The sequence below is a fragment of the Salvelinus alpinus genome, chromosome 13 (assembly GCF_045679555.1).
Source record: "Salvelinus alpinus chromosome 13, SLU_Salpinus.1, whole genome shotgun sequence".
NCBI lineage: Eukaryota > Metazoa > Chordata > Actinopteri > Salmoniformes > Salmonidae > Salvelinus > Salvelinus alpinus.
The window spans coordinates 14670755-14684038 of record NC_092098.1 but is presented as its reverse complement, the minus strand read 5'-3'; the positions used below and the strand labels follow the sequence as shown (position 1 = coordinate 14684038).

At 43.2% G+C, this 13284-nt stretch overlaps 1 protein-coding gene across 2 annotated transcripts in view; it reads right to left on the bottom strand.

Moving 5' to 3' along the window:
• Positions 1-2699: 2699 nt before the first annotated feature.
• The window catches only part of LOC139537177 (protocadherin-1-like), a 95655-nt gene continuing 85070 nt past the window's right edge, over positions 2700-13284 (bottom strand). The window contains exon 5 of one of the 2 annotated variants that reach the window (XM_071338190.1): positions 2700-7343. In XM_071338190.1, coding sequence (XP_071194291.1) covers positions 6973-7343 — 371 coding nt within the window. In that variant the 3' untranslated portion in view covers positions 2700-6972. The remainder of the gene's footprint in view (positions 7344-13284) is intronic. The other variant, XM_071338191.1, reaches the window with a different exon arrangement.

Genomic DNA, 13284 nt, shown 5'->3' with positions numbered 1-13284 from the left:
ACAATCTAACAACTCTGAATGTGTGGGCCTGGCTCTGTGCCTCAGACTGATCCTGACTCTGGGTGATCCCATTGGATGGTCAAAGTCACATGGATATGTGGATGATTATGTGATTGATTCCTGATGTGTCTGGGTCTAGTGGTTATGGTTGTGTATAAGGCAGGGTACAGTGTTGGATTTGAGCTGGGGGCCTCTCTCCGAGTGGCCTGTGTATGTAACGCGGGAGCTGTGTCACAGCTAATGGAAGGCTCACAGGTATTTCAGGAATCAGAGACGATTGGGAGATTGAGGTGGGCGGTAATAAACTGTCACATGAGTACGACAGCGCTTTCAGCACAGTAGAGAGATGGGCTGATAAGTGTGTGTTTTTATTCCTCACAGAACCTTTGTGTGTGTGTGTGTGTGTTATTGTGTGTGTCTTTGTGTGTGTTTGTGTAGTATGGGGGTTTGTGCGTTTTAAATAATGAAGTTGGTTTATGTAGGACATGCAGTGCGGAGTCTTCTCAAGTGTAGTTATCGACTTTACACCAAAAAAACTCCTGTAATTATGACGCACTTTAAATTGGTCCATTGATTTTAACCCAGCAATTACATCTTTAGTGTATGAAAGTCAATACACAAGACAGTAATACAAATGGCTGGCTACGACTATACACCAGTGATTTTCTATGGGAGTTAAGGGCTTATGAACCACAAACCTTACTTCACTGAAATATATGCTCTTTTAGTATCGAGGACAGTCGTGCATAATAAAATATATGGTAATTGAAGGCACGTTGGAATGAATGTGTATCTGGGTGTGGAATGTACTGTAACTCCTGTATGAATCCTCAAGGAAAAAAAGAAAAACAAATGTTCACGTGTGCATTACCAGGGCACACATGATGATGTGTATCAATCAACCATCACGTTTTTTTTTTTACAAATCATGTTCAGATGGTGTTGAATGTTGTTGGGAACACGTTCCTGCCTAAAGGAGCATGGATAATGCTTCTGAAAACATAGCATTTGGAACAATAACATCCTAAAATGGAACCTGATCCATTTTGTAAATGTACTTAGTATATTTGTAAGAAAGATGGCTTTTGGACATATTCATCTTCCAAAGCAAGCAGCACACAGTTCAGGCTTTTAGAAACATGGCTGTGGGGCACATGGTTTATTATATAGAGAGTGGATGTAGCTCTAAGAAACATTGCTATTTGACAGTGTTTAATTGGAGAGTGTGTTTCAAGGCAGCCAGCCCTGCCGCTGGTTTTATTTCTAATTGCCAGCAGCAGAGCGTTTAACGAAGCGAGCGTGCGTGGGTGAAAGAGAGAGAAAGAGAGAGAGCGGCCAGGTTTCCACGGCAACGGCAGATCTACAGCAGCAGTAGCCAAGGCGTAGTTTCATCTTGAGGAAATGGCTACAGGAGCACAGTGTTTTCCCTGCCGGAGCTGTTGAATCACAGTACTAACTGTCCCTGCATGCATCAAAGACTTGTCATTGCATCCCCATAACTAGTCTTCTAATAATGGTATTCATACTCTATCTTCAATCTGAGAAACCTAATGGATAAGGATGAGTAGAGAGAGAGAAATAAATGCAATATGTCTCAGGAAAACCTGGGAGTCCCAAGATTGGACGACTGTATCTTTCCTCCATATCCTCATTATTTTTGTCCAACAGTTCACAATGCAGTTTCTTCAGCATCCAGAAGGGGTCAGTTTGGTCTGCCTCAACCTGCATTGTGTCAAGTGATTTTGTAGCAGGTTTAGCATTTTCGCTAACCCTATCCATATTCCTAACCTTAACCTCAGTCTCTTAACCTGCAGCGGTAATTCTGCAAACCTGCTGCGTAATAACCTGTTATGAAAAAGTCACTTCGGTATCGAAGTGCAGTGAAAGAGTGTTTCCCGTGAGGCTGCATTGTGCTTTTCTTACCACTGCTGTTTAAAATCTCTGACCAGTTTGAATTTACACTCTCCTACTTATGAGTTGGTGTAAACAATTTACACCATAACTTAAGACTATGTAATAATTTACGTACTAAAAAGTATTGGAACCACTGCCTAAAATGCTGCACATGTAATATGGATTCACTTATTAACTAATGTTTTACAGTGCCATCTTCATAGTCGTGGCTTTATTGTATTGTTGATTATTGTGGGGTCTTAGGTCTGTCCCTCTATCTGGTTAGCTGACAAAACAGTGAGTGACTTCTCTGAATAGCAATGTAGAGACTTCCATGAGTCCTAAAATCAGGTAATATCCTTGACATTGAGCCAGCACGTTCCTCAAGTGAGAGGGTCTTCTTCATATTTGCAGAGTGCAGACACATTAATAATTGATTGATAGACAGTCAGCACTACGGTGTAGTTCGGAAATGCGATGGCTTGCCCTCATACATGAGCCACATTGCAGCACGATGGGTCCTAGAGGTGTCAGATAAATCTTTCACCCAAGGCTGAAATGCAATACCTACCATGTCCAAAAAGCAATAGACACTAGCAGTCAGAGAACATGCTTTTCAGAGAAAATTTGAAGGAAAATCAAAATATGGCGAACTGCAAGAGCAAAGGGTATGAGTCATCACCTATCGATGCTATAAGAATAGTAAACACTACCAAGCTACATGTAATGTTTTTTTTATGTACCAGTATAAACAATTACTCCAATATTCTACCAATAACTCAACACTCAATAAGTCACCGAAACCATTGTTTTTACTGGACTCATTTTATTACAAAGTTCTTGAGGACTTATTACAAGGGATTTTTCCTTAACATGCGAAAACAGAACGAAACGGAACACATGGGAATTGAACAAACAGGTAGGATCCGACAATCCACTGTTCACGATAAACATAAGTTCTGATAAAGCCCTCGGGAGCAGGGAGCCAGTGAATGACTACGGTGCAGGCATAGAACGGCCACATTCACACTGACTCAGCAAAGATCAATCCAACCAAGGCAAGATGTGCACATCTCAAGAAACACATTACAATGTTTATATGCCATCGGCTTTTGTCATACGTTTTAAAAAGCTTCACTTGCATGTACATAAAACTGTACAAAAACATGGCATCACAACCATTTTGTCCTATATAAATATAACCAACAATTAGGATAACAACTTGGTACTCTCCTGCTAAGACATACTTTCAAGGTAGCTGTCTTTATTTTAGTGTGAACTGTCTGTGACAGTGATGAAATGTGCAGTGAAGTGAATGTCAGCTCATTTGGGGAGAGGGGTCTTGAACAGAAACCAGCACTAACACCTCAGCAAAACAGTAAACAATTTCTACCAATTATCTTTGGAATTCATGCTAAACTCATAGCCTGCCTGACAGCACACACGGGGACGTGTAGATCTACATATGTACAGTTCACCTTCAGGAGAGATTTGTCACATACAGCTCACTTTGATTCACTATGTAAGGAGGCTTAGTCTTATGTAACACCTGCAAGAAAAATCCTTTGCCCATTCTCCAGTGTTTTATAATGTCCCAACAATCTATAGCCACAATCACCATATAATACCACTACAGAGAGGCAGAGGATACTCAGGTGAACTTCACATGAAATAAAATATCAAAAATACAAACTAAACATGACTGGACATACTGTGGAGTGTATCAAAGATTTTCATGCTGTCCTCTACTTTGATAAAGGACAACAACCCTGCTTTCTCTAGAGAGCAGTCGACACAAATAATAAATTCAGCATGAGTTCAAAAGACAGGTGAAACCATGTGATTCAGTATATTCAACGACTCAGAACAATTGATATAGGCTGGAGAAAAGGAGTATAACACAGTTATTCAGGCTGAAAAAAGTAGAAAATTGATGCAAAGACCGGTGTTGGTAAGGACTCAAACTCAGTGGTTTGATTTTAATATGGTCTTGAGTCAAAACCAGTGATTCAGACTGTCATTAGTAAAGAGATAAAACTGGTGATTCATGCCAGATCACTCAGGAGATTCAGGCTTGAGTCAGAGGAGTCAGTGAATCGCAGTAGTCAGACGAGTCAAAGCCAGTGAATCTGAAAGGAGTCCGACATAGCGTAGGAGCCAAAGCCAGTGATTGAGTCTGTGTGACATTGGCTTTATCACTCATTGCTATCTTTCACACTTATCATTAATTCCAGGTCAGTGAACTCACCCGCAGCTGTAGCTCTGTAAAGCTGCTCTGTTCTACACTGAGAAGGGTGTGGGGGACCGCGAAGCGGCTTCATCACAGTGTATCATGACGCGCTGTATTTTTTTTCAGCGGCTAAACCCTTGCTAAATAAAAACATGTACAAGTTGCAGTTTCGCATGTACATTTTGTATGTGATTTATTCACACGTGTCCAAAACCACATTTTTTTCACATGGGATTTTTTTCTCCGTTTTTTTATGTCATAAGGGAAGGGCTTTGAAAACAGCATAATGTGAATTTTTCCCTCAAGGCTAGGATAATCACCCACCTTATTTAGTCATTGCCATGTCCAGTAATTTCCATATGTTCTGAGTTTAATTATTCTACATGTGCTGCCAACGGCAGTGCGATGAGGTAAGTGCAGATAAAAATACCCCTTTTTAACTGATTTTGCGGATGGATTTGGATTATCTGGCTGCTGTGTTGTCCTCAGGGTGTGTGCTCAGTGCTCACATATGCCCTGGCTCAGGACTCATTACTCACAGTAATTAGGGGAGCGGAGCATCAATTCTAGGCCCTTCCACCCTTACTCAGACCATACCCACTGTTTCTCTCTCTATAGAAATACACTGCGGTCAAAACTAAGGTACAAATCTAATCGAATCAGTGTACAAATCAAAAGCTATGAGTAATGCTACTGTGCTGCGAGGCGGGCTGGTGGCATTATCATCATCCAATTACATACTAATATTCCTGTGTCCTCCAGACGTCTGATTTTAAATGACTTTGAAATTATGTATTTGTAAAAGATAGCTGCTGCAGCCTACAGGAATGTCCTCTATCTACATCGTACTCAATTGAAGAGTGAGGAACAACAGCTAACAAGGTAACATAACCTGTTGGCCTCAATGAAAGTCAACTGGAAATGGACTGGAAATATGGGACAGTAAATACACTCCTGCTACCAATACTTAACTTTATTTGAAATGGCACCATTTCACCATTGTTTATAACATGCACCAATGGATGCAACAGGTCTATTCAAACAAAATGGTGACCAGAGTGTTTTCTAAGGCATTGACAACCGCTTCCCTTCTTTGCAAATTGAAATGTCTCTTAGTCCCAGATTACTGAAACCTTTCAGGAGTCAGCCTGGGAATGTAAAAAGCTTAGTTTCTGTGAGACAGGGGAGTTCAGTCACAGCACTCAGTCACTTCAGTGGTTCTCAGGACTGAAGAGTTCTGTGCTGAAACTCGGGTGAATAACTCCTCATGCATTCATCAGAACCATTGAAATTCATGCGGATCGTGACGGGAAACCCTAACGAGGCTGGAGACACAGGGTTGAAGTTAATGGTGACCTCTACGTGGAGAGCCACTGATTAGCTTAGTGTTGTTCAGGCATAGGGAGGCCTAGCATTGGAGAGGAGCTTTTCACACAGAGAATATAGTCTCATCTAGGTGGAGAACCACAGGTTCTAAAGGAAGTAAAGTATAAAGGATTGGATCAAGGATTGGGAATGGTCAGTGCGACCAGGGGCGGTGGCCTCTAAGTGTACTGTTTCCAGGAAAAGAGACAAGTCACAGTGCTGAGACTCAGTGAAACACACATTGTCCGATTAAATGCTGCCACACAGCTCTCTTCACTGGCTGAAGAGCTCTCCAGAGAGCATGAGGTACAAGGCCATGGTTCTATCATGATTGGGGGTCACGGGTGTGTATGTGTAGAATTCAATCAAGAGCTTTTCCACACAGTCCGTCCAAGCTTTAGGAAAACATTTCAATCAAGTTTTTAACAGCAGCAGCTCAAATGAAAGAAAAGCTCAACTGCAAAAATTCTGAGGCTATTGTTATCAGCTTGAGCCAGACAGAAATATATACAGGATACAGTGTACACCATTCAAATGTATTTACAGCACTGTACATTAAGAAAGACCATTCAATTTGATTTGTAATCAAAAGCATTAAGTCTACCCTAGGGATTTATCACCTGTCGGTTGAATGTTATCTGGTTATGGCACTAAAGCACTGATCACACATTAAAGATCCAGAGAACATTCCACAGGCTGGGGCTAAGCTAAGTAAATCAGTAGCGTTTGAGGGATTGATTGTATATTTTTTTGTGTGATATTACCACAAGTGTTCAACCAATGCTTTCAAATAAACTGCATCAATAAATGAATACATTAACTAATTAATACATTATTGAACCAATAAATATGTAAATAAATAAAATAAATAAACTGAAAAACTCCTATTGCACATACCAATGGTTCCACGAATTACAGACCATATTTCCTACAGAACGGATATTTATTTAAATAAATGGACATTTCAGATCCTCATGCTGAGTTCTTAACCAAGTGGGAAGGTGGTAATTACCGTTGTGAAGTTGTAAATACCAGTTGGATGCATTCGCATGCTTTAAATATTTTGAAAAATGCAGATTGGCTAAAGGCCAACAAGCTGCTTCAACCATAAACTAAAAGTACAGCTATCATGCTTGTAAACAAACTATAGTGTTAAAAAACCATATGAATAGATTGCTTTTTTTAAATACTATTTGTTGTTGCATTTAACTGCCGGAAATGCTGTTATCAAGGTAATTTCCTTAGTAAGTGACAGAGGTGAGCATGTAGGAGAAGTCGAAGTTTAGGGATGATATATGTGTTTCCCACTAGTAATTACCAGTTGGAGGGGCGTTCAAGACGATTTTTACCAATCTTATGAGGTAATTACCTCCTTCCCACTTGGTTATGAATGCAGCATAAGAGCATGTTTCTTTTTATAAAGTGGGTATGTCTCTGTGGCTCCTCTATCTGTGCACCAATCAGACATGGGAGATGGGGCTTTCTCACAGGTAGATCTCTCGTTTGGGGGTGTGGCTAGGAGGGGAGGTGGACGGGAACTCGGTGGCCACGCTCAGGGGCACCTCCTCCAGGGGAAAGTCCTGACTTGGGGCGTGGCCGCTGTTGGAATAGGCACTCCGGGAGGGTGGAAGGTGGGCTCGGTGCTCCTCTCCACCCAGCCTGGCGCTCCCGTTGGCCAAGCGGCCCAGGCTGCCTCTCTCCTGGTAAGGCACGAAGGTGGAGAGTTTAGGGGGGTTTCTGGTCTTGCGCACTGGGGAGGGCTGCCCAGGCATCCAGCAGGCGTCTGAGTGGCCCAGCTCGCTGCACTCTTGAGTACAGTTCCCCGTCATGGCCACATCAGGAATGGATCGCATATCTGCAAGGAGAGAAGAACACCCATGTTCAGAGAGGTTCAAATGTTAACAGACAAGAAAGACAATAGAGGGGGTTTCACAGCTGATATAACAACGCCCAGTCTGTGAAAACCTTCCTGCTCTGTCTGCTATTTCCCTTGTAGTTGTTGCTATGCACAGTACAGCTGTTGCTATGTAGCTGTTGCTATGCACTTTGCCATGGATGCTACAGTAGTTGCAGTCCGGTGGTGTGTTCTATGAAGTCTTTTCACTGATTTGGGCAATCATTGCTAAGCATTGAGCAAGGGTTACGACTGTGTGTCTAGTGGTGATTGATATTTGCCATAATTTTCCTGTTGTTGCCATGTTCTGTGCTGCCCCCGTGGCTGTATTGCGTTGTATGTAGGTTGCCATCTAGTATGCAGTGGGTGTAAATGGCGCCCCCAATGTGTTTCCAGGGAGAAAACAAAGTTGAACACACAAACACGCATGCATGATCAGACAACACACCCACACACAATGCTGCATGTGGCTCCACAGGGATCCCTGCAGGGCCCCAGGGTAAACCCATTGTGGTGTGGTTGTTATTGACTGGCAGGTCTGAAATGAGTCCATGTCCTTGATTGTAATACATTTTCCATTCTACCGTTCCTAATTAATTAAATAGGTCCACGACCTACTGACCTCATTCCAAACAGCACAGATCCAAATCAATAGCTGGACTGCATACCTACGCCCTTCTTGGGCAGTCACAGAAAATACACGGTATGGTGACTGGGTCACAGGGAACACCCTCTCAGTCAATATGTACAGTAACTTTATAGCACCTATGAACCTCAAAACACAAAACAACAGAGATATTCTGTCAGTTCAGCTTTCTGTGCAGCTCACAGGGAAACAAGCATGCAGAGCAGCCCTTACATGTGTTTGCCTGGAAATTGCAGACGGCAGCCTGTAGGCCTGCTTAGCAGCCCAGGGGACCTGTTCCCCACTGGTCTCTCTGTCTGTACACACAGCTAGCTCTAATGCAGCCATTATGTAGGACTTCTGGGCTGTTCCACCTGCACAACACAAAGCCACAGTATTGACCCTTTTACCTACTGTGCATATTCAGCTCAGCACAGCTCACACTGCTGAAATAAACAGACCCCAAACACACAGTGGACATGGAAGATACATCAAAGAAGTTGCACAGTAGGTTAAAGGAGCAGCCAAAGAAAGGTGAGGGAAAAGGAAGATTTTTTTCTCCTGGAGTGGAGCCTGGAATAAATCAAGCTGAATAGGCCTGAAACAAACCCTTTAAGAGTTCACAGTCTCATGTGTCACGGATGGAGAGTGCAGCTCCAAAAGGCCGGGAGCAGGAAGAGAGCGGGCAGCCCAGAGAGTGGATGGGTGAGCCGCAGCACTGGCAGGGCACTGGCTTTAACAGGGAGGTGATTGGATTTAGAGAGCAGGTGATTGGGTTTTGAAGAAAGGTGACTCAATGCCATTTTTTCTCCCTACACAGCAAGTCCTGAACTCTCCAGATCTGGAGACAGCCCAGTGCAGCCCATGTAGCTGTCGCTCATTCACTTACAGTCTGTTTCATTTTTAAGCATATCTATTTCATATATTCCATTCATTACATCAGACACACTTAGCCATGAACAACAGGAAACCCTGTCAATATCCCATCCACCTCTCGCTTTTTGATTCCCAGTGAACTTCATCATTGATTTCAAATGCACTTCCTTCACACTTTTGTAATACACACTCTACCATGCACGACCACGGAGGAGAGGAGAAGGGGAGTACGTGCAGAACTTAACCCCCCAGCTGATACACATGTGAGGGGTGGGTTTGCATGCTGCTTGCATCAGGGTGCCAGTGGGAGGTGTTGGCTGTCTGAGCCAGGCTTCCTCTCCGTCTGATCCCCTGCCCATGGGCATGGGGGGAAGCTGCTCTTCCTGAGATTTCACACTGCTCCTCTCTGTTTGATTGCAAATCCTCCCTCTCCCCACCGGCTGCTTTCCAGTGTGTGCCACAGCGCTTGTGATCGATGGGGAACAGACATTAGAGACCCGCAGTTCATAGAAAGATGGAGGAGAACAAAATAAAGTCATTATAGCTGGAAATTGACTGTGTGGTCTTATAATTATATAATTGTGGTTAATGCTAAAATGTTCATTTATGAAACAACACCCAATGTATTCACATATCTTTACATACTCTAGGCGTTCTCAACAGAGATGGAGTCTGCTATCCAAACAGGCTGTGATTAGATAGTGATCTGTTCATGCATAGTAGGATAAATACAATTCCGGGGTCGTGTTTGTTTCTCAGTGACATATTGAGCGTGTTTACTAAAGCATTCACAACAGTTCCCTTCGGTTAGCAGTGATACCTGACACTTTGTCTCCCTCAAAAAGAGGGAGTGAGAAAACAAGAGGGAAATAAAATATGTGGCTAAACAGAAACACAACCAAACGCTAAATATATCACACGTACACAAGGAATACACAATTTTCACGAATGAAATTGGGACTTTTCCTTGTTTTCTAGAAATATTGTTTTGACGTGTTTGGGATCATTTAGCATGTACATTCTGCATACGCACTCATTATATAACAGTCAAATTGTCATGGGAATTGTGGGGATTCTCTTTGAGAGGCTGACACTCGAGTGAGAGGAGAGGCAAACAGCATATCCTCCCAGTGATCATCCCTGCCCATCCTCCAGTCTTTAGCTGCTCTGTGGAGCCTTTCCTCAGGCTAAGGAAGCAAACCTCAGCTTGTGAATTTTTTACAAAAAAAAAAAGAGAAGTGGGTACATTTCAAGAGAATATTTGATTAATTATTGAACCTGTGTCTGTTTTACTTTCTCACCGATAACGATCTCCTTGAAGAAAGAAAGTGTCAGTAGAGCTTCTCTGAAGGCCAGTCGGCCCCTGCCTACCCCTCCCACCCTCCCCAGTTGTTCCTGTCTGTGGACTAATCCCTTTCATTCAGCTTCCTGTGTTTCTGACCAACTTTTAGCTATGAGGAAGAGAGGTCAGCGCAAAGGTCCTTTGAAGAAAGCCTTGGAATCCTTAGATAGAAATAACCAAAGTACAAAACCACGGCAGATCTAAGAGTGGCTCAGATGTGGCAGAATGGGCAAGAGAGGAGAGACACAAAGGCTCAGGTGTTTCTGTGAGGCCAAATATTTTGGTTAAATGACCTTTAAAGTGCATAACAGAGCTCCCAACTGCCCTTCACTGATGGTTTTGTGGGATCAGCTGTCTACTGCTGCAAGAAATCATGCACTATAGAGTGTAGTTTAATATAGGCCTACATTCAATGCAGCATGCTATTTTTAGTATTGGCATGATATTGGCCTTATTACACTAGTAGGATGTTTGGAATGGTTTGTTTTGTCGTAATACATTTGTATGTGCTTTGGCTGAGTAAGGATACTGGCTCTAACTTGAGGCTTATCATACTGATATTTGCCTACTGTGGTATCTTGGGATCTTTGAGATCAATGCTACTTATATTTGGTTATGATAGTAGCCTATGTTTTGGTTTTATGATGCTTCAGTAATATTTGTCAGTTTGGTGAGAGCTTTGTTTGAGTGTGTTTGGAGAGCAGGGGGGGGAGATCTTCTGTGTGACTGCAATGCTGCGCTGTTCCTTGTTGAGGAGGCAGTGGCCATGAACCCCAGTGAATTGTGGGACACACTCCACTGGCTGTGAGAAAGCCTTAAAGGCCACAGCGGCTCCATTCCACAGTGACTCGCTGGAAATAAGGAAGTACATGTCAGACCCACACAGTTCCAGTCCCTCAAGTGCTATCCATCATGGAAGGGCAGTGCACTAGTTCGAGAGCTGTTGAGCGGCTTTCGGTCCCCGTCGCACTATGATGGAGAGATGACCCCCGGGGCCTCTCTCTAATGCCCGTCTGAGCAGCCCAACTGGGGCGGAAGACGATGTGGCCCCAAGCCAGCTCCCCTCCCCAAATGACTGCGTGTTACCTGCTCTATGAACCCAGGGATGGTGAGACTGGGCTTGGCAAACCAACGCCACTAAGACCCACAGAACTCCATCACCCCTTTCTATATCTGATCCTCTAATGACCCCCTCCCATGCCTCCCCCTGCCTGCCCTGGACCCCCTGTTGCTGTGGTGGGACCCCCAGCCGAATGGGCCCTCTCCAGTGGCTGAGAGCAGAGATAGGCTAATGGAGACATTGTTCTGCCTTTCTCTTTATAACCACATACTCTCAGGTCCCAGCTCTCACAGATATCATCACTTCCAAATCTGCAGCTTCAGCTCGCCGGTTCCTGCTGATAAGGTGCGAGCAGACACAATCCTGTCCGAGATCTTTCTATGGACAGAGAATGATATATTTCTATTAAAGTAATACATGCACACACATTGTAAATAGAGCTTCGAGATACTGGCACACTCGTGCACTTTACAAGCTTAGCCGTAAAACCGTACATTTACAGTGAGTGCGTGGTATTAAGAGCAGTCATTTAATACTTGGAGAGTGTAGTTAGAAAGATTATTTAAGGGACCTAATGTGTATTCATATCCGTGTGCTCTGACTCTGACAAATAGCTACACTAATTCATAGTGATCATCTATGTTTCACAGCACTGGCATGGCTTTAAAGAGGCTTATTCATTCACCCAGTTTTAATTTCAAGTGAAAAGGATTTGGGGATTTTGTCAATAGAAACAGAAAGAATGTCAAAAATGTGAATAATATGAGTATGTTAATAAGCACTGTTTGATTCAATCACGTCCCTCGTGATTTACGCTCTTCTCATAATACTGTGGCTGAAACCCCAAAAGTGACTTTGATGAACACAACAGTGAAGAAATGGAAATACAGAACAATCTCCCTGACATCCATTTCAAATGCGACATGGAATATAGCCAAAATGAATTTAAGTTTCTGTCAAAGCAGCACTGTTATCAACAGTATTATCAAAGCCTTACAGCGAACTGGACTGGCCTCACTGAATGATGAAACTTTGGGGAAATCTTTTTAAGTGGAAGAAAAAATTTGTGAAATTGCCGGCAATGGGTAGTAGAATAATAAGGACAGCATCGTAATGTGGATGCTACTGCATGTTGTGGCTGCAATCTGTTTTATAAACTTCCATGCCAATCCTCCAGGAAGGACAATGAGCCTATATGATACGGTCAATGGTTTGGTCCTTGATACCCTGTCCTCACTTAGTCCATCCCAATGGTCTCTCTTCTCTTTAGGGGTATCATTCTACAGCCATTGCAGTGAGTGGGTCGATGCACTGACTGTGTTGTAGGATAGGCCATGTTCCTAGTGATCACAGACAGATAGGAGTTTTCCAGATTGATATTTTATTTATTTATTTAACCTTTATTTAACTAGGCAAGTCAGTTAACAACAAATTCTTCTTTACAATGACGGCCTACTCCGGCCAAACCGGGACAACGCTGGGCCAATTGTGCGCCGCCCTATGGGACTCCCAATCACGGCCGGATGTGATACAGCCTGGATTCAAACCAGGGACTATAGTGACACCTCTTGCACTGACATGCAGTGCCTTGGACCACTGTGCCACTCTGGAGCCAAGGGGCCTCTAGAGACATCTGACACCCTAAAACATCATCACTACACTAGCCTTTTGTGTTCAACTCCATTGCCTCATAAACGCATCACCAAAAGGGATATTGTGAAACATTGTCCATAGTGTCAAAGCTCGTGGCAGTTTAGAGAATGCAATCACTGAAACTTCTCTACCACTGACCTGCTTGCTCTGCAGTAAAGATACCAACAACAACTAAAAAAATTGGGGGCAACAAACAGCGGCAGCTGATTGGAACTGAGTACAATAGCTGTGCCAGAATGTGCTCTGTATTAAGGCCAGATTGCTCATGACAACTTGCCTCACGGGGACCCTTTGCATGGGACTGCATTGTTCACACATTTTCAACCAGGCCCAAAATAAGCTGTGA